This window comes from Xiphophorus hellerii, chromosome 14, assembly GCF_003331165.1.
Source record: "Xiphophorus hellerii strain 12219 chromosome 14, Xiphophorus_hellerii-4.1, whole genome shotgun sequence".
NCBI classification, from domain to species: Eukaryota; Metazoa; Chordata; class Actinopteri; order Cyprinodontiformes; family Poeciliidae; genus Xiphophorus; species Xiphophorus hellerii.
The window spans coordinates 15432867-15456104 of NC_045685.1; the positions used below are offsets into that span (position 1 = coordinate 15432867).

The 23238-nt window shown below is 37.7% G+C and overlaps 1 protein-coding gene across 13 annotated transcripts in view; it reads right to left on the reverse strand.

Annotated features, from left to right (window-relative positions):
* The window catches only part of LOC116732730 (adhesion G protein-coupled receptor L3), a 279903-nt gene that overhangs the window by 192441 nt on the left and 64224 nt on the right, over positions 1-23238 (reverse strand). For all 13 annotated transcript variants that reach the window (XM_032583083.1, XM_032583084.1, XM_032583075.1 and 10 more), the window contains exon 3: positions 8931-9165. In XM_032583083.1, the coding sequence (XP_032438974.1) occupies positions 8931-8985 (55 nt within the window). In that variant the 5' untranslated portion in view covers positions 8986-9165. The remainder of the gene's footprint in view (positions 1-8930; positions 9166-23238) is intronic.

Here is a 23238-nt window from a genome sequence, read left to right on the forward strand (position 1 = left end):
CGTGCTCCTCGCTGTCCGCCCACACCCTAAATTAGCGGCCGACCCCTGCTGATACAGCGTTTGGGAAACCCTGTGGTCCTGCACACCCTCCGTTTTTCTATTTTTCTCTGCCTCTATGAGGGAGCTCATCTGCAGGGTTACTTTGCATTTCTCTCTCCGGCCTTCCCGACACAACAGTCACACACATCCACTACACACACGCCCGTATTATGCAGCCTAATGTAAACTAACATCCACTGCCACTTGACCTTGCTGTCGATATCTGTCCTCATTAAACACCGTTTGGGCAGCTGCGGGTCCACTTTAAATGGCATCATTCAGCGCTTACCAAATTATACCTTTTGCATCGCCATCAGCCCAATTCATTTATTTGGAAGATATACACAGGTGGCAGCGGGGGCACCTATAAAACACGCAGGGCTTTTTAAGCCAACCTCCACCAACCTTAATCTCACTGCCATTCATTCCTCTTGATTTGCGTGTTCTGACAGCCATTTGGCATTGTGGAGCGGTCAGAATTGATGCCGTGGGCAGCAAAAGGCCATTGTTTTATTCCCCATATCAAGCAGGTATTGATTTTTTACTCATTACGAAGGGACATAAAAAGAGTAAGGGATCTGTGAGTGCCAAATGTCACAGAAAAAATATGACAAAAAGCGAAGGCAGTCTAATAAATATTTTAAAAACAAACCGACAGACTGCCAGGTTTTGTTTTAATAATGTAGGACTTTTAAAGACACATTTGAGTTCAAAATGAAGTTGGTTTTTTTTCCCTTCTTCTTCTTTTTGACAGCTGTATGAAAGATCCTTTGGTTTGGTTAGAAAATAATTTTTTTGCAACATACTTGTAAAACTATTTGCTATTTCAGTGAGCTTTGGGAAAAACAATTCGCAAAATTGGCTTTTGGCGAAAGAGAAATTAAACCCAGGGTCCCTTCGCAATATTAAGAAAATATTAAAAGATGCTGTTTAAAACAAAAAAATCTATTAAACACATTTTGGTTGGTATTATTTTTGGTTCTAACTTTAGGTTTCAGATAAACACTATTAAATGTTCTATATCTTGTGTCCCATAGTTGTTTTCAGACTAATATATTCAGACATATTAGTCTGAATATGTTATTTAGTCTAAAATAACATATTCAGACTAATATTAATATTTCAATATTATGTTTTCACTTTTTCCTCATCATCCCTAATGTTTTTTACTAGTACCATAATTTCAAGAAAATCAGTACTTTTGGGATGTTGCCATTTGTAATTTCAGTAATTAATTCAACACTCCAAAATGTCTTTCTAAGCATCTCATCTGCTCCAAACTCACATTCTCACACTAATCCTACACAGAATTTTTTTTCATATTTCTTACTTTTGCAAATTCATATTTTTGGTCCATTTCTAAACATATGTAAACAGAAAATGCCAGTGTCGATCAATGACTGTTTGAAGAAATGATAAAATGATAGATCTCAAGATCAGGTCGGATGTAGTAGATGAAGAGCAAGATGGTAACATGATAAATGTGGATTCCATTAAAACCAACATAAGTGTTCTGACTGGAGTAACTTATTTCAAGAGAATCATTGTCCTGATTGTGGGACACGAAATAAATTATTAAAATACAAATTAGTTTCTATTCTCTTCCAGAACTACAAAAATATTTTGCCTAATCCATTTTGAATGAAGCCTGTCATCTCGCACAATTGAGCATGTGAACTCCAGCAGAATAAACAGCGGAATGAGGCAGGAGTTGTAGTCTTATTCACGGTGTAGATGAGGGTGGCAATGTCAGACCCGCTTCCTGGTCTCATTTTGTAACTTTGCCTCCCACGCATGCTACAGATCAAAATATACAACACCTGCTGTCTTGTTTCTGAAGATCTGACTGCAGAAGATTTATGCTGTTTACTTTTAACCAAAGAGAAAACAGTGCGACTGTAATCATCATCTCGCTTCAACTCGGCAAAACACACACAGGGTTGGAAGTTATTTTCTATATCTGACATCTCTTTCTAATGCATATATAATTTAGCCTGCCCCGGAGTGCTGTATCTGCCCGCTGCAAACGAATGATTGGCATCCGCCCACTCCTAAGCCCACTTATTTTCAGAGCTTTAAGAGGCATCTCGCAGTCACAACAAAACACAACACGCCTCAGTGGACTCCACAAAGAACTTTCAGCCACTTTGAAATATGAGCTCAAATAAATCATTTGTTTAATTAATTAAGCAAATTAGGCAAATCCAGGGATGCCTTGGCGGATGGAGCCAGAGCCCTGACACTAGGAGATTAATTAAGTGGATCGGCTACGGGGAACAGTGAGACTGACGTTGAAGTTTAATGTGCTTGTTTAGTGACATGAGGCTAACCTTGGCTTAAATGTGCTAATACTTTAGTGAGAGCAAATGGAAGCTGGTTGGAAGTCTTTGAGTCACTTACCGGCGACAGAAAATGGTGAGATGCGGGAATTTCTCTACCCGTTGGGTACCGTACATGTTTTTCATGTTGCCATAATCAAATGTACAGATTGCTCTGTTGAATTGTGGCCCATTTGACAGGATACAAAAGAAAAAGTACTGCAGTTAGGTTCTGGACTCTACACAGTGACACATACAGTACATCAGACTGGCCATCCACCCATCCATCCTAAAAACATTTTTCCATATTATGTTTTTGTTTATATATCCACATCTGTAAAATAAATAAATAAATGAAATTCACTAGTTTTCCAAACTTTTTTTTCCCAGACTGCATAGGAACCAAACTGCGTTTCACCTGACACTGCTCTGTGATCTGCGGCAGCGCATTGATGCTCACATACACTGAAGCAGATGTGTCAGGCAAACATCTGCCTCGTTCTTTTTATCCATCCCTCATTTCATAGCAATCCTCCTTCCCCTGAGCCGCACGGTATCTGTTTCCAGGCTTGATGTATGCGCTCGTATCTGACCGTGAAAAAATGCACGTCAGACTTCACGCTCCCGTCTCTTGCACTGTTTCCCGAGTCGTCATCCATTATAGCGGCCGCATCTCCCTGCTCCGTGGGGTGGTATTAAGCGGAATGAATATAAAATCCTTCCTGGAGCATTTTTTTGCATGCGAAGAAACACATGATTAATGTGCCGCTCAGGCGTGGCCGCACTCTTCCAGGCACTGCCTTTTTCGTTATTATTCAATGTAACCAAAACAAAGACGATGGTGCGATTTACTTATTTTTCGACTCGGTGACAACGTCTGTGATGGAACTTTTTATTGATCTTCCGAGACTTTCCTGACACTCTCGCATACATTGATCGCAAGGAAGCACGTAAACATGCAAAGACTAACAACACCTGCTGCCACTGGGTGCATTTCTATACCGTTATGGATTTAGATGCTTCAACACATCTTCAGAAACATTTTTCGTTGTGAAATAGGGTTCATTTGTAGATTTCGACAGCAAAAATGCTGTTCAGCCTGAGTTGCTACCTTTAACTGCGCGGCACAAGCATATGTACCCAATTTTCCGTGCACATGTTGCAATTAGTAAATGTTAATGATGGCATATGTGTGAAACACAGCTTGTTTCTGTCTGACAGCAGCCATATACCGACAAAGTAGACTGTAGAGATAACAAAAATGGGCCACCATCCCTGCAGACTGCACATCTCCAACAACGCTCAGACACACAATGACACTGTGGTTGAATATTCCTGGTTAAAGCGTCCCCAGCTGCAATACACTTCACTGGAAACATCTGGCCTTGTCTGCTTATGGTGGATGGGGGTTGGGCAGTGGATTGCTTTTCTTACAAAAGAGTTCTAATTATTTACAATATGTCAACCAATTTATCTTGAGCAGAATGTTTGGATTGTGTTTTGTGGGGATATTACTTCATCCAAAGAAAACAAAGGCAACAGTCTGATGTCTTAAGTAAAAAACTGACAAATATTCCAAGAGCCCTAATCACAGATTTTTGTATATTTCTGTCAATTTCTAACAGACAATGAAGGCATTTACTTTTTAGAAAAACATGAGCATTTTTAAGTTCATACCTCTTTGAAAATGGCTAAACACAATGGGATATATCCACAAAAGAATTTTTTCACTTAGGTTTGGACTAAAGTGTGAAAAATTACACTTTCTACCCATCAAGTGAACTTGCTGCTGTGGTTTCTCCACAGCTGGTAAGTTTCAGCCACCTTTCTCAGATGCTTGAAGAGCTTTCAATAATTTGAGACTGATAATCTTACATCTGTTGTCTGAGCAGAATATTTTAACATTGACATGCATGGTTCTAATCAGGATAGACTTCAAAGCTTTAGCACTGATAGTGTTGATGGATGCTGCACTCCTCCATGTTAAACGGGAACATATTGTTCCAAAATAATGGGATGAGAAATGGAGTTTTATACCGATGTCTGTCATATCAGAACAGATTAAAGCTAAAGTTAATCAAAGGTTAAGGCGGCCAAAATACCAAATGACTCTAAAATGTTTTCCCTGATCTAATTGTCTTTGTAAAATTACAAATTAAAATATTAATTTGCTACATCGGTGTTACTGTAAAGCAAAACATAAGTGAAGTGTCTTAAATAACTGGCTCATGTTTGCATTTCACATCAAATTATCCCGTGAAACTTTTTTTCCAGCTGAAAACAGGAAGCTACAGAGCTAATTAACGGACTTCAGCTTAGATTTGCATAACTGCACAGTTTTTAACAGCACTTAGTTAAAGGTAGAGAAAAATTAACCGATACAAAGCATATCATGTGCTGTCTGTCTGTTGTTACAGACCGTTTAAAACAGTTTTTCATTCCCTTCTCCCACAGAGCAACATCACTGTCTCATTAAAGCTGTGATGCTCCTGCAGGGTCAGGGTGCTGGGAAGAAAAACTGACCACAATTCCTCCATCATTTATTTTTCCAGATACTATGTATCATTTGCAGGTAGAACTGTCATCACTGTGTGCCTTCTCTGTTTTTCTGCCAACACCTATCCCACTGACCCTGTGTTTAGACATTTTTCCTCAGACGTAGTCATTGACAGAGCTATTTCTACAAATTGGTTATTGTTCTTTCCAACAGAAAGTATTCCCAACTCAATGTTACATGCTTGGCTATTTATTTTGACCTTACTAAATAGCAAACAGATGAATTTGTCTGTTGCTATAGTATAATTTACACTAAAATAGCCTGGATCAGACTATGTTAATTTATTTAATTGAATTCGGACTAAATTTGATATATAACCGAAAAGCTCTTGAAAAGAGTTTTGTTGTGAACTGGAACCACAAGGTTGACACCAAAACATGACAGAGACCTGGTTGATCTGGAAACACAGGTCATTTCTTTGTCTTCATTTAAGACTTTTTAGATGGCTAATCTGAATTACTTCAGATTACTAATCTTTAATAAAGACACTTTTTTCACAAATTAAAATTATGAATACAAAGTTCAAAAACTTGCCATTACTCCTCATTTACATCAAATGTCAATTTAAATCAAACATGTACTTAATAGAAATAAAAAATATATACATAATACTTTTAATTCCTAAACATTTCAAGTTTAGGAACCTAATTAAAAACTTAACCCTAAGCAACCTATTTAATGAATATATAACTTTTACTTTCTAATCATCAGACACCAGCATCACTTATTAAAAGAAGATTTCACTTTCTGTTATTGTTTTCCGGGTTGACCAGTGGGCTTAATTTAAAATTTTCTGAGGCTGTGGCTGAGAGAGTCCCAGGTGTTTTGAGTCAGCTCAATCGCTTCCTCCTTCCTCAGATGGTAAGAGACTCTCTAGGAAGCTCAGTTGCGGTTTACTTGTTTTTAAACCGGGCATGTATATCAATCGATCTTATAGTTTTAATTTAGAAGATATGAATAATCTGAACTCAACTGAATTGCTTTGAATTGTTGAATTGATCTATTATTGCTTAGGGCAGTAAGCAATACTGCCCTTGTAAAGACAGTAGAATTCAGAAATTCAGAAGTAGAAACAGAACAATCTCTTATAAATGATTTATTGCATTAGAGCTAGCCTGCTACTGGAATCAAAGTATAATTTTTTGTGTTATTTTGAGGAGGGTGGTGGGGAAGTTAAGTTAAGGTTTCAAAACTGTTAAAATGTTCTTGCATATCATTCCAACAGTTTACATTCCTTCCTACTAAGATGTTGGAAAAAGTGCAGGATATGTTTTCTGAAGCACAGAGTAATGCAGAGCTGTCCCTGCCCCTGTTGCTGTGCACTGCCAGCCAGTTTACTGGATGAAAACTGCTATATTTATTCCCCGACTTCCAAGAAAGACAAATGAAGACCACAGTGTTGTCATGTCTGTTAAGCAGTAGACTGGGGCTGGCTACCTGAGCTGATCGCTTGACTAATTTTGAGGAGCAGAAGGACAAACAAAAGTTGTAATATTATGCTCAATATATTTTATACTGTGTTTAAGCCTGTGTATGGAAATCAAAATATTAATAATTGGTGCTCTTGTTTTGAAAACAAGCATATTATGCTACAGCTTTTGGTCTAAATGTGTTAATCCTGGTTTGTTCACTTAAGGTGACAATGTATAACAGCATATTACCTGTCCTGGTAAAACTATTACGAAAAAATCCAAAAAAAGGTTTCCAACAAACATTAACATGGTCTAATGCCTCATTCATGACTTGTCAGAGTTCCTGTTTCCAATAGCTTTGGGGATTTTACAGAGATTACCACTCTGACAGAAGGAGTATGGAGCTGTTAATCAGTAGCTAATCTGCACAAAGAATGACTCAAAGTACTGGGAGTCAGGGTTATATGAGGAAGTTGGTTAGCCTTGACTTTTTTTTAACCACATCACCAATGTTTCTCAACGGCTAACGTCATCAAGAGCTCTCGCTTGATTACAAGCTCTGTGTTCCTCCCACTTTATACAGAACGGGGAGTTCAAGTCAGCATTATGAACAGCAATTTCTTATCACAAATGAATTCTGAAGTGTCTCAGTGCCTCATCTGCCCTACTAGTATTAAAATCTGACAATTTTTACTCAACAGGAATCGCTAAAGAGACGCATGGCAAAGTGCTGACTTGACCTCTTTTTTTTTTATTAGGCATTAAAGAAAAACTAGTGATGCCAAAGACCTTTACTATCATTATCAATGTAGAGTGAACCCAGTTGCCAGCACCCTTAAGTGGTGAAATAACAATTCAATTAGCTTGATATTTCCCACTAATGGTTTTAGACAGTGCAAATTGCAATTTTTACAGGCTGTTGACCCCCAGGCACTCCCTACAGCTAATCTGCGGCCACATAAACATCCCAAAACCCTTACAACAACACCATTGACTTCTTAAAAATCAAGATTTGAATTAATTCAATTAACAATCTGCAAAAAGCTGAAAACAAAGGTGTTATATCGCTCTCTGTTTACAGAGCTGCAATATAAGTGAGTGATTTCAAAGTAATCCTCACATTTTTATGCTTGAAAGGAGAGACAATGATTTTTTTTTTCTTTTCTTAACTGAAATCTTTGTAAACATACATGGTGCCGCAAACACATTTTGTCACGTTGAAACGTCAGTGTAATTTATTAGAAGTTTATGTTAGAGACCAAACACAAAGTCATGCGTGATTGCCAAGTGGGAAGAAAATAATTACAAACAAAAATCTGAAAAGTGTGGCACACATTTGTAATCAACACTGCTAAACAAAAATGGCAATTACACTTCATGTCTTTTGGAGAATGTTTCTAACAGTTATGCACATTTAGGGTCTAAAATATTTGCCTCTCCTTTTTTAAAAAATAACTCAAGCCCAGATAGATAGGATGGAGAGAATCTTTAAACATCTGTTTTTTAAATACTACCATAACTCTCCAAATTGGATTTATGTCCGTGTCATTTTACCATATGATTAAATTTACTTTAATCCAAGCCATTCTATTGTTGCTCTGTTTGGATATTTAGAGTTGTCGCACTGGAAACGGAACCTCCACCTCACTTTTTTTTGCAGTCACCAACGTCAGCTATGAACCTCTGTAGCTCTCCAGCTTTACCATGAACCTCTTGACCTCTCCCATAATTAATGCTCTCCTCGTCTGACCTGCAAAGTTAGATGGACGGCCATGTTTTGGTCGGTATGTAGTTGTGTCGCACTACTGGTATTGTCAGATAATGGGTTAAATAGTGCTGTAGGAGATAAGATATTGTTTAATAACCTAACCTTGTCTTAAGCTTCTGCACCACTTCATCGTTGCTTGACGGTGATTACATCTATGCATTTATTAAGGAGGTGACGACTAAAAGAATTTGGATGCATTTTTTTTTTTTAGGTGCAACAAAGTAAAAGGGACAAATTGTAAAAAAACACTTTTCAGATTTCATTTACATAGCAATAGATGTATAGTTTTCCTTCTTCTTTTTAATTATGCATTGCTTTGTGTCAACCTCTGACATAAACTAACAACAAACCACATTACAGCTAGATTTAGCATACCGCTGTATTTATGCCCCTTTAAAATAAGTCAGGTTTTAATGCATGAAAAGAAGAGTCAAGAGTTTTTGTCTCTTTCTGTAATATTGAATGTTTTTAAACCGCTACATTGCAATGTTAGAGCAGTAATGCTATTTTTGTGAATGTAGGAGGCATCTCTATACTTAACACACCAAGAAAATATGAGAATTGGAAAAAATTTGAGTGATATGTAAAAACGTCAGAAAGTTAAGAGGGGGAAAAACGAGAAAAAAACTGCTAATTAGTCAGAGGTAGAAGTGAAAACAAGACAGACAAAAGCAGAGAATTTTTTTTGTAGATGCTGTAGAATTTGGCACTTACATAGTGAAAAGATTATTCTGATACGGCTTCAAACCATGGCCAATCAAACACAAAGCAAGGCTATGTTTTATGCCCACATGCACTCACAAAGACAAATGCTGGATTAAAGGAGACAGACTCACCCAGTGCGGCTGGTGCGAAGAGGCTGGCGAGAACTAGCAGGCGTGCGGTCCACATGGCCTCCTTCTCTCACCGCCCGCTGCTCAGAGTCCCAGATGAGCTCAGTGCTAAGTCTTTCCCTGGCAAGTGCCTCAATTGGTTGCTTCCTCTATGGCACGACTCCCTCCACTGCGCCACTCCTCCCACAAGGCCAAAATATCTTCTTTATCTGGTCCCAGAGGTTTTCTCCCAAAAAATCTGTCAAAGATAAGAAACAAACAAAAAGTTATTTGGGGCACACTTTAAGCAAGCCTCATTTCATAGGAACAATGGGCGTGTTGTCTTTTCCAGTAAGAAGAAGAAGAAGAAGAAAAAAAATAACACCAGATGGATGCACCGTGGCTTTTTATCATCCAGTCCTTATGTCACTGTGGGTTTCAAGTTGTCATCAAGAGGCACAGCGCAAGTTGCTCAATCTCCAGTCAGCCGAGCTCACGCCGGGTGTGATCAACCAAAGGCTGAGACGGTGTGAACTGCGAGATGTATTTTTGGGTAGTCTGTTGTTGTTTGCTCATTGGAGTGTTAACTCCCCCACCTTACTGACAAATCACTCCCACAGAGAAACAAAGACGGGAACGGGAAGAAAAGGACAACTAGGATGGTCTGCATATCATCGTGCATGTCTACGTGTGCGGAGGCCCGGTGTGTGTTCTTGCAGGGCCTGATGGTAATTGACATAAGAGATGCAGAGATGTTTTCGCTTTCCTGTGGGCATTAGCCCATAACTGCACAGTCTGAGTGTTTGCACCTGTGAGTGTTTTTTTGCATAACTACTGTGCTCTCGGGGTTTCACTTTTACATTCCAACAAACACAACAGCTGACCAGATTTACTCTGAGCAGCTAATTTAGCCAGAGTGCAAATTACACCGGCACAATTGAAGAGTGGTGGGTGGAGCTTGTTTGTGCTTTTTTTTTTTTTTTTTCCAGCAAATAGATCTGTATCATGCAGGCATGCACTATGGTGAAAGGATAATCTTCTTTTTCTCTCGTTATAAACATACCGTTCCGTGCAAAAGTTGTTTTTTTTTCAATCATCTTTTGTCACACTGCAATGTTTCAGAACACGAAACAAAATTGAATGTCAGACAAAGATAATCTGAGGAAATTCAAAATGCATTTTCCAAAGGATAATTTTATTTTATATGACAAAAAATTGTTCAAACCAAAAAAGAAGTAAGTGCTCCGTAATCCTAATAACTGGTTACGCAACCTTTGGTTGTCATAATTTGTAACAAGTCTTTTGTATCACCGTAGAAGGATTTTGGTCCACTTTTCTTTGAGAATTGTTTTCATAAGTACACAAAGGAGGATTTTTGAAACCTGAGCAGTTTTTTTTTCTTTCTTTTTTTTTTTTGTAATGCAACAGCATCTCAAATGGATTTAACTCCAGATTAGGCTATTACCTTTATTAGGTCACTCTTAAACCTTTAATTTCTATGTTTTGAGGCACAAAGAGGTGAAAGTTATTTGGATTATTGTTCTGCTGCATGACTCAAATGTTTTTAAACTGAATGACAAAGTTCTGAGGAAGTTAGGAGCCTCAAACCATAACACTACCAGTGCTATGTCTGACTGTCAACATAATGTATTTTTTTCTGAAATGTTAGTTTTATGTCTGATGTAAAATGACACAAACCATTCAAAAGCTAATATCCACTCAAATAATGGAATGATGGATAATTTTTAAGCACTCATTTCAAGACTCAACAAAAGGAGTTGTTTTTCCACATGGAACAAAGTTGATTTGGATAGCGTTTTCTCAATAATAATTATATGAAATTGCTTTAAGTATTTATTAAGGGCATCTTTGACATTAAAAGTTTATTTGTCCACAGCAGTCCCATATCACAGTTTACCACCAACTGTTATTTTACCTTTGGACAGGAGGCCACAGCCTTCTTGTGGCGAAGTAAAAACTCCTCTTTTCCCAACCCTGTGATTCACACCGGTGATTGCTCTGTTTTACACTCAACTGGCTGCGCCGCCAATAAATTCCTCATACCGGATAAAATAGTCAGTATACACTAATGCGATTCATCTTAAAATGAGCTGCAAACATTGCACCTAATTTGCATGGTGTTAACTTGTGACTGCGTTAGATTAACACCTCAGAAGTATTAATATTTAAAAAAAAAGTGAAGTGTGAAAGCGTGCAACACTGCATCTAAGTGGGATGTATATATTTAGGAAAAAGCGGTTTAAAGGTGGATAAGCTTTCTGTATTCTGATTAGAGTGGAGATAATCTCTATAAATGCGTTTCATTATAATAAGGTTAAGTCAGCCTTAATGATTAGACCGTCCACACCCTTCTATTATCCCCGATCATCCATAATCCGCTGCATACATGTAATCTCAGCAAGATGATTCCAGCCCACAAAAGCATTATTGCAGCACATTAGGAAACCCATTCTGCATTTAACGAGCAAAAAAGCCAAAACCTTAAGAAGTGTTTCAAGGGACATGGCACTGGGACGGCTGAATGGTGACCAGACATTTTAAGTTATGTGAACAAAACATGTTAAGGAAGAGCATTGCTTTTTATCCGACTTTCAAATCCATCTTAATTTAATCCTCCTTTCTGGCAAGCCAACCTTTTCCCTGTGAACACCGACAATTCCCTATATCATACACCACCTCTTAATCCCACTGCAAAAAAAAAGAAGCAGAAAAACAAAAACAATCCTAGATTAATCAGATGTAGAGCCAATCAGGACTTGCTATGTAAAGCCTCCATTTGGAGAATATCGGGAGGTTAGGAATTGATGTATTTAATCAACTTGATCTTAACAGATGTTTGAGTGAAAAACGGGCCTTAGACCTTCAACAACTGGTCTGAGCCGGCATTTAATATACAGTTGACATGCATGGTGTTAGAACAGCAATGGGGAAGAGCAATTTTGATCAAAGCCATTTTCTTACAAGTAAACAGCAATTTCTTGACAGCTGCATAAGAGCAAAATTAGACTTGACAGCAAATTAGATCCTGTGAGTCCCCTGACAAAGAGGGGGAAAAAAATCTTCCTTCAGAAATAGTCATGTAAAAGTACACATTTGTATAAGAAGATTCAATGTCAATTGTACAATGATTTACAAAACTACAAATAGTACAATAGTGAGGAGACATAAACTTGATCTTTTTCTGCTTGTTTTTTGTAAAAAAATATAAAGTCTCTCATTTTTAATGGTGCTATATTATCAATGTAAAGAGAGAGAATAACCAAATATCGATCACAATCCTTCACACAAAATTAAAAATTGATTTGAATGACTGAGGGAAACAAGTATATAACCTCAGTCTGAATTCTGGCTCCCACAGAGTGACGTGTCCATATAGCTCATAGACCAGTGAATCATTTACAGATTCTCCTTACCTCAGCTATGCATAAGGCACACCTTTTTTTAATAATCAATTTCTTAGAGTTGCTTAATTCAGTAAAATCTACATTTTCAGAACCTTCCTTAGGTTTGCAACACCTAAATGATTCAGAAGTTTGAGAGAAACTTTGGTGATCAGCTGAGACCAAAATGAAGCTCTTTGGCATTAATTGCTTAAACAGCATAATCTCCCCAATCATTCAAGTACAGAGTGGAACATAATATTTTATAACTGTGTTTCTGCTAAGGGTTAAGAATGCCTTTACTGCATTGTAGACTAAAACCTTAAATATAACCCCTTTCTCTATGCAAGAAGACTGGAGATGGGTTTTAAGTGGATCTTCCAACATGACTTTGTTCAATACAACCTCAGGATGCATCACAGTTTCACTGCCCTTGCAAAGAAAGATTTCTCCACCAAGTTCTAAGTCAAGTTCAACTTGGTGACAAACCAATTTGTAGAAAGAGATACACTGAAATTGAATGGGATGATTTTTATCTTATCTTGACCTGGCCAATGGCCAGTTGGTGTGAAAATGAAAGATCCAATAGTTTCCCAATCCAGGCACAAACACTGCTAGGTTACATTATAGACAACACTCCTTAGTCTCAGTGAGATGTCAAACGTTTTTTTAAAAAACCTATTTAAAAATAAAATAAAAAATCTACAGAACAATTCTGCTATTTTTTTGTAGGCTGCAAAAAGGAGACCTAGACTTTAGTAGGTGCCAGTCAATGGGCTTCTTTATCATTTCACACTTTTGCAGTTTTTGTTCTCTTTGTGGCTTACTTTTACTAAAGCACCTCCATTTATATTATGTATTTATTCTGGATTTTGGGTGGTAATTCTCTCAACATTAGATAAAAATCAAAAATCAAGGACCTTCTCATTTTTTTAACGACAAAATCAACAGGTTAACTAATAATTATGACTTCTAGTGTAACAGAAAAACTGTCTCTTTGCCAGAATCAAGCTTGGAAACACGTATGTGGTCTGTCTCAAAGCACAACTGATCAAGCAGCAGCTACCTGAGCAGGTGTTGTTCAAGAAATGATCTAATAAATAAGCTATATCACAGTAGTTAATTAGCCATCCACCTTTCTTCCCCAAAAACGGAAGAAAGGTGGATGGCTTTATTATGCGGTGTTTTGGTGAAGCACCAAAAGACCGCATAATAAAATACATATCTAGGAAAAAAGCTTGGAAACTCTTTAAAAAAAATAAAAATAAATAAATAAATAAATGTGGGGAAAAGATAAAAAAAAATACAGCTGTGGTCTGGTATTGCCAGCTTGTCTTGTACTCCAGAAGGAGCCTTGTGATACATTATGGTGCTGACGTTTCAAGGGGACTCGTTCTGAGAGGGTATTTAGGATAACTCCCTTAGATAAGCCGGCCAACATTTAGCAGACCTAGCGACAAACTGCAGCGTCTGTTCTCTGCCACATCAAGGAGACTTCATTACTGCCTCGATGTTCCTTAAGAGAAACTTCTTCCTAATCAGCAGTGCTGTTTGTGTTATTTTCCCAATATGCCAAAGGGGCTGAGATGAAACATGACAGTTCTAATTAAGTGACTTTTTATCTGAAGGAGCTGGATGATATAGACACTGAGAGCAGCGGTTGATGAGGGGGTAATATGTTGTTTCAATGAAATTATGAGTTTGAGAGATAAACAGCAGGCAGTAGGAAGTTTTTATAAAAGATTATAAAGCAATAGTAATAAAAATAAATAAATTTAAAAATATGTAAATTGTTATCAGCTTTGAGCATTTCACACATGGATATTAATCTGGTGTAGTAAGCATGCATGCTTTTTATTTGCCGATTTGCAGCTAAACACCGCGACCAACCCTGACGTTAGCTCATGCTGTTCCAACCGAGTGAGACTAAAAGGTGTTATCTTGTGATCAGACCTGCTGTGTGACTCCTCTGGCAATGACAAAACACCTGAACGGAAAAAAAATATTTAAAATATCACAAGAGAGACGACAAACATCAGTGAAGCCACAACTCCAACAAACGCAGAAAATGTGATGCCTCTGAACCTGTATGACTTTCTATGCCTTTTACCTTTTGTATAATTTCAACCCCATTTTATTTTTTCACTACAATATTCTACGTCACTATTTGATTTTCTCTCAAACATCTATGTATTTGACAGATAGTCATGAGTCAAATTCAGTGTACCAGTTTTGCATCTTCTTTTTTTTTTTTTTTTTTTACATACGCTTTACATGTTTGAACACACAACCACCAGTTTTACAAGTGAGCCACTGTTCCTCCTTTCGACTGTTGAACATAATTTTTTTAAGCGACTAGGTTACACTTTTGAAACATATCTAATAATGTTTTACTTACTTATTTAATAATTTGCTTTAAAATGATCATTAATGTACAAGAAGATATATTGTCGAGCCATAGTGGACAACCAGAACAGGTCTTAATCGTATCAAAGAATAAGAAACATTAGTATCTAATGAAAATATTAATAAAATAAATTATCAGGATAAACTGAAGGACAATTAATTTTGAAAATGGTTGTTTTTGTAAGATGACTAGAAATAACTTAAATAGAAATTGTGCTTCATATAGTTGTCAATGCAGTTATTTCATGTATTAATTATGCAGATATTCATACTGTGAATTTCTTCAGACTTTTTCAAACGTTTGTTGGACTTCAGCTGTTTTGCAATTTCTGTGCCATTTCAATTTATGCAATATTAATATACATATTCAGCTCTTTTTGTCTGGATGCAGCACCAGGGTTTAGACAAATCCTGTTGTAAAATACTAGTATCACTACTACATACAATATAAATTTTACATACCAAAAAGCTAAAATAGCAAATACTACAAGGCATTTTAAATTTATTTCATTACAACATGAAACTTCATATATCAGCAAATTTTTCCTCCAGTTTTCACTTCTGTTATTCATTATCCCTTATCTGTATTTCTTCAAAGTTTTTAAATTGCTGCTACTTTCAACATTTTGGTCTACTCCTTCTGCTCACACTGGTATTTTACAGAAAAGGGCACCTTTTTCCAGTTCATATTTGATTTCCAAAATTTAATATAATGCATGATTTTAAAAAAGAAGCATCCAAAAAGTGCCTGTCAATTTAAAATAAATTGTAAGTTATGTATGAAGTTTCTTATATCCACCCTGTCTTCTTTCACATTCACAGCATCACTCACAGACATTTCTCCATCTGTTACTTCCTGACCTGAAGAGGATTTTCATGAAAACAGAGGCAATCTATACAACCCTGCTCCAACAAAGTAAAACTTGATCTCCAGTGTTGTCTGATTAGGAGCATAGCAAGTATGTTGTTACGCCTGCTTGAAGCCCTCCTACGTATCACTATGTAATGAAAAGGGATGCGTTGCCGGGTTAAGTGCTGCGTCTCAGATATTCAGCTGGTTTATGTCCAGATGCTTATCACAACAGCAGGAAAGGGCTCGGTGATTTTTCATGAAGCAGACAGTGTGTTCATGCAAATGAAGTGTCTCTTGTGAAATGAATATTAATCCAAGCACACAGTCTGCATACATGATGATTGATGAGCACCAGCACAGAAATCTTAGGAGATGAGCCAAGATGATTATAACTCAGGCCATCTTTTCTCTCAATCGCTGATCTCCCAAAGCTTGCTGATCATTTAAAGATTAAGTGGTCAATCACATAATATTAAACATTTAATTCCATAATCATCCCTTTCTAATACAGAGGGAAATATGTGGAGAGCCGAAGGTGGATGGAGAGTGCTTTTTTTAGACATGCCATGCTCATCCCTGGAGCTTCACAACAAGAGCAGGAAGGCATTCACTCATACAATTGGTTTTCCACAAGGGACCTCAACACAGCTAGCCGGTGACAGGCAGATAATAGCACTAACTTCTGCCTGCACAGTCTCTGAATGGTCCAATATGATAGGCTTGTTGAGTGTGACTGATGGCTCGGCTTAAATAATGGGGCCGTACACGCACCCCTCAATGCACACAAAGGCAGTGTGTACCCTTCTGACACACACAAATCACATTTCCCAACTTCTAGACAATGGAAGCACAATTCATTAGTGGGAATTACTTGCACACCCAATAAGAAACCAAGATGCAAAACAAATAAAGCAAATTAGCATCCCAAATATTTAACATTGCACATGCACACAATGGGGATGGGTTGCATTTCCACAAGAGAGACAAATTAAAGCACACAGGACTGAGCACACAAACGGGTGAGTGAATGAATACAGATAGATGCATCGTTTTAAGGCAGAGCAAATCTGCCCTGAGATAGTACTCCATTGTGATGCAAAGCTCAGCCATTATCCATTTCCCCACATCTTCCTTCTTCCTATCCTTTCTGCCCTTCTCGCTCAACATATCTTCCCTAATGGATCTCAGACAAATGAACAGGGCAGAGAAGAAATGGGGCAAGAGGCAGAAAAGGAAAAAAAAACAGGCAAAAAAAAAAGGTATAAATGAGGAGGTGAAGTATTGCAAGACAAGATGATGGTCATTAATTGCTACTTTATTGGGTACAATTCAGACACTGTTACAGAAGCTCCAGTGAGGTGCTTTCTTTGACAACCTTACCTGTTTGCCGTCATTCATGCAGCAAGGCCAAGTGGCATGCTATGCCTGGCAACATAGCAAATCACAGTAATTCCAGCATTGGTCTTGAATGACAACTAAAAGGCAATCCATACTAGTTTATGGATTACTGTATTGCTGAAAAAAGTTGTTTTTTTTAAGTGTCAAAGAAAGCAAAAACTGTATTTATTCATTTTCAATTTTTATGGATTTTAAATGTATACGTACTAAAAACTTATTCCCGGCATCTAAATGTTTCTAAAAAAAAATGAAACTGAGGGTGCGGTGGTGGTACAGGAGTAAAGTGTACGACCCATGTACGGATCCCTCAGACCTCGTCGTGGACGTCACGGGTTCAAGTCTCGGCCCGTTGGCCTTTGCCACATGTCTTTCCCATCTCTCACAACCCGCTTTCTTGTCGCTTCACTAGCAAATAAAGGCCACGAGAGCCAAAAAAATCATTTTGTTAAAAAGAGAAAGAATTGAAACAGAAATAATTTGGGGCAAAGGCAAATTCACCTGTGGCAACAATTGAGTAAATTAACATTTGTAGCCAGATATAGAATGCTGTTACAAAAAGCACACAGATCATTCCGTTTTAGTTACTCTTCTTTACTGCAAACATATGAACAATTTACCTGTATAACTAGTTAGCAAAATGAGTGCATGTACTATCAGGAAGATTTCCTCATCAGGACACACTTCCTGGAAGAAAAATCTCACTGAGCGGCTGCTTTGTTCTCTCTTTCAGGCATTTTTGTTCTCATGGGAAATTTGCCTTATGTCAAATACCAAGATTTGGTCATGTAACATTTTAGACTATAAAATCTAGTTTCCGAAAACTACAGTTCAAAAACATAAAAAATAAAAATCACATTGTAAACCTATGTGAACTTGCAAAAAAAATTGACTCAATAAGGCCTTCTGAATTCACAATATGCCGAGCCAAAGCATTTTGACTAAGAGCCATCCTGCCAACATAAATGATACATCACAAACTCACACATTTCAATGTGGGAAACAAAGCCAAATCAACCTATTTTTCTAATCTGGTGAACATCTGTTCATAAAATCCTCCATTTATTATTATTTTTTTTGTGTGTTTGGGTTTTACAGATCTCCATTTCCTCCCGTTTCATGTTTCAACTAACTATATTTGCATAATTCTACAACAGACACTTCATTCCCTGCCAGATTTAAGAATGGGGCGAAAATCACGACACACACAGAGACATCCACAGACACACAGAGACAACAACAGCAATTTCAGCTCACCCTCCGAATCAGGGGTACAGCAAATTCCAATGTCAATAACGCAGATCCCACTGGTGCATGCATTTCAATATCATTATCCGATGCTGAGCCGAGTGCACAGAATATAATGAAATCTTAAAACATGAATTGCAGAGCATCCCCGACTCTGCAAATGTGATGCACATTTTCGACAACTAAATTATGTATCATGCTGCATGCACTCAATACAGACTTGATTTCAATGTTAATTCTGCTTTCCATCCATCCCGACCTGCATGTCCGCGTTAGCATTGTTGACCAGAAATTGCAATGCGTGCTTCAAGGTGGCGTAATGATTGTAACATAAGTGGCAAGAATATGATGTAAATGGTCTGGAAATGAGAGGTATGACTGTGTCACGGGCAACCACAGTGGTCAGGACCACAGGGAATTCAAATGGGTTCCACCTGGAATCCACTCACGACTCAATTAGACAGAGGGCAGAAGAAAAAAGGGGGGAGGAAAAGAGGAAGGGTGGGGTTGGGGGGAATCCAGAAACAGAGAGATCCGAAGGTTTAAACAGAAGGCATGTGTGTTTATATACATGTCTACATATGTGGCCTCTGAATTTATAAGTTACACATAGAGGTCAGTATCTGGAAAGGATTTGTTTATATAGGCAGAGAAACAGCTGTAAAAGCAACATTTGAGAACTAAACCAAAGTGAATGGACTCTTTAAACTTTTATTATTTTTAATTTGCAAACTGTATAATAACACTAACATTAGCCACAAACAGTAACAAATCAGAGTACACCCAAAACAAATGTTGATGCAAGACTCCTTAGTGTGATGATTTTAAAAATTCTTTATAAACGTACATATTGATTATGTTATATGTCTATGTAGCCCACACATTTGTTTCATTGAAATTGTGATTTCCAAACATGACAATGTATTTACAAAAAAGACACACGCACTTTACTTTCAAAGAAACAAGAAGACAGACCCAAGCAACTTTGACTGAAAAAAAAGAAACTTTTGGCAAACTCGCTCTGCCTTTCATTAAGTGGAAGTTGAGTGACTTTCCTCTATGCGCAAATATCAATACAACAGTGTGAGGTAAAAAATCAATGCAGCAATAAACTGTCTTGACCCTGCAATACAAAAACTTTGTGACTTTGTGATGTGATCTATAACAAACTTTTTCTTCGAATTATTTGTTAGTCTGACTCAGATTGGCAATTACACAAAATTGTGTTGTCAGTAAGAGCCTTTCTACTAATTACTAAGGATATAATCAGATTTTCATGTCATCAAAATAAGAAAGGAAGTGACTTTGATAGTAGAATGATCCAAGATTATCTGGTTTGGGTATTTCAGAAACTTATGATCTACTAGGATTTTTATGTACAATATCTCTCTGGTTTAAAGAGAATACATATCCAACCATTAATAAGTACACATTACTTCCAGCTGGATAAAGCACCATGTCACAAATCTTGTTTATTTGTCAATTATTAATATTTATTTCAATAATCTCAAATTGGTTTCTTTAACATAACAGTGAGTTCACAGATCTCAATTCAATAAATGTAATGAGAGGTTCCTATCATGGCTTATAAATCTGAAGTAAAAGTCTAACTTTTACATGGACCCGAAACCTTTAAGGAATGTGTTTTTGTTTGATCTCTAACCCCAGTGAACTAAACTAAGGCAGTTCTGAAGGGAAAGGAGGGCCTAAACAAATACTAGCAAAGTATACCTAATAAAGTGGTTGATGAGTGAATTGTCTGCAGGATTTATTCTTGAAAGTGTGGATTTGCAGGCCATTGTTAGCATATTTTTTAAAAGCACTAATATAAAAGTAGGTTGACAAAAGTGAAACATTTAGGGAATGCAGGAAAACCCAAAACAAACATTCCTGCCTCTCCATATTTGCCTCATTTTGCCCAACAATAGACAATTACCCTCCTGAACCAGACCTTATTATTCACCTGGTGTTTAAGGGTAAATACACATCCAAACATCACTGACACAAAAGGTCAACGGTCATTATGGTGAATTTCTTTGTTGGTTCGTCTTTTGTGTCCTCTGGCAGCTTTCAGAAAGCGCTGCCTGAAATGTGAGAGAGCTCCTCTTGTCAGGACCTCAGTGACCTGGCTTTGGAGTGATCGATTAGACAGCAAGAACAAACTTGCAAATGGCTGATAGTACCTTCAAGAACCGGCTTTTCAAAAAGCTCTACAAAAAAAGGAAACCCCGACAGACGGGAAACATTTCCATACTCTTCTAGAATACATACTTTGAAGAGAAATAGACGTCTACCTCTTTAGTCTTCTCTAAGCTCAACTTATCACAATATGCTGAGACATAATGCATTATAATTGGGAGCCTTTTTGCTTACCCAAGCTGAACATAAAAAAGTGCAAGGCACTTGGTGGGGGGGTGTAGAGAGCTGCTCTCTGGGAGTGGAGGATTGAAAGTCTCACCCAGACTAGCAGAGAATGGATTTTGATGAAAGCCTGATTGGTCTGGGCAAACATCCTCACCAGGTATGTCTCCAGACAAAAGGAGCAACACTCTCCTCTCTCGCCGCAGCAAACGCTCTCATGTCAAACAGATCACAGCTGTTCTCGGGGAACTCGGCAGCACCACCTGGATTATATCGACTTCAATCTAAATGTCGACTGAATTTTAAGGAATTTATTTCTTCTACCTCCTCTTCAGACGCTTTTTTCCCCAGTGCGCACCAGCTACTCTACATTCACCTCCTCATATATTTTATATATTACTCTGCCTGTGGTAAAAAAAAAAGTGCCTCAGCGTTGCATAAACTCTCACTCAAACTAATGGAGTTCTTGTGTAATTGAGTGAGCAGCATGAACTCAGACGCTGCACAATTTACAAAAGAACCCATTTTGGACGTACCAGTTTAATTTCACTAGATGCTGACTAATTCTAATTAAGCCATTAAAAGACTTTGTGTGAAGCACAAATCTGCAAGCACAAAGGATTCAATGAAGTGATTTGGGAGCTCAAAGAGAGAAGAACAAAATCTGCACTGCTGATGCCATCAATGGTTGCTCTATCTGTGCACTGTGTGAAGATGAGGGGAGGTAAAGTAGTTTTTTTTTCAGTCATCATTTCAGAAGAGCAGCCAACGTACAGAGCGGAGAGGATACTCGGTGACCTGAGTGAGTCTTTGTGTTTATATGCACTCAAACACTCTTCGGGTAACTGCATGAATACATGGAAACCCACATACGGGTGACCTTACTCTGTGCCTCTTGGCTGAACGCTACAATGTGTTCGGGCTGGACTCAGCGTGCGACCTCTCGAAATCTAAAAGTGGAGTTCTCCTGGGGTGAGGCAGCCACACTAAGGTCAGAGGGTAGTTTGCAAATGTCAAAGTACAGGAACAGATTGTAAACTAAGGCTCTTGAAATGCTGTGATTGGTGCGACTCAACAAAAAAAGTGTATAAATATAGAACAACTGGACAGATACGTCTGTACCAATGAAGAGTCTTGATAAAGAAAGTTCTATAGGCGAAGACTTGAAAATGTAGAACATAAACATAAATTCAGGGAAGTCCTCTTTTCTTCCAGTAATTACCAGGAATAGTTTCACCTGTTTAAACTTGTGACCTGTATAAAAGACACTTGTTCACGTAATAAAACATACTCCAACTTATTCACCATGGGCACAACTAAAAACCTAAATATACAATATGTGCACTATATCTATTAGACATTTCCACCCAAAAGCAGCAAAATTACTCTTTTCATTATCTCAGATTCTCAGATATCTCAGCCTTGCATTAAAAAATAGAGCGCAAACAAGAGAACAAATATATAAGGGTCTTGCTTGTTCGTACACACCTCATCTATATAAATGTAAGATTTTGTGTCTGTTGGAAGCATCCATGCACTCCAACACTGAGTGTACACGGTTTAATTTCTCAACAAATACTTACACAGCTGGTTCCTAAAAGTTTGTGTGTCCTCCTCGCTTTGTCTGTATAAAACATGATTTTAGTTACATGGCACTGGCCCATCTGGACTTAGTGATCCAGCTCCAAGCCTTAATTGCACCCTGGTGTCGTGTTTTTCGTCTACTTATGCCACGGCCCCAAACACAATTCAATCCTTTTCCTGCAGAACAGATGAGAGTGAAGGAGTTGGTAATTACTTTTAACTTTCTAGAGTTAAGCAACCAGATATGCGGCAAAGTTGTACAGCCATTTTGTGCTTAATTCTGTTAATGAGGCTTCCTTTTGTTGACGTTCAACTCCCAGTTCATGGCTTTTTGCCTGATCAATATTAAATGTGTCAATGCAGTCTTTGGGAGCTAGTTATATTTACTTCAGCCAAAGACATTGCCCTTGGCTGATGTAGCCAAAGGCAATGTCTGCAAGAGACATCTTGTAGACATAAGGTCTATAAGAGACATCTTACCGAATTATTCATGCCAAAGGGATAATTTTTCTTACCCATTTAATACTGTTTAGAAAATATCTGCAGACTCAATGATCCATTTCTGGCCTCATAGATCAGTCCGAACAAATCTATATGGATCCACTTAGATTGTGTTATTTTCATAATTGGTAATATTTAAGTGTAATTCACAAAAGGATTGGTATCATGTCAATTTTTCTAACTTCTTGGATTATTTTAGAAACCAAATATAATTTGAGTCAATTAAGATCAGCTTGACAAGGACTTGCATGAGATTGTAACTGTATAATAAGTTTGAATAAAAGCACCCCACCTTCACTGTTTTACAGCATTATAATATACATGTATTTATTTAACATTACAAAGCAGTATGAGTATTAATTTTCTTTCAGTCATCTGACTGGTAGAATACACCAACAGGTGGGGGTGGGGCTACACTGAGCTACTGCCTGGTCTGTTCTGCTGAAGAAAACCAGCCCATGCCTGCTTTGAAGCGGGCAGGAATCAGAAGATCAGACAGACTATCTTATCAAAATGTGCCATCGCTCTTATTTCCTACTTGTGGTTAATGGTAGTCTGTCAGTTGAGAGTCAAGAGATCTATT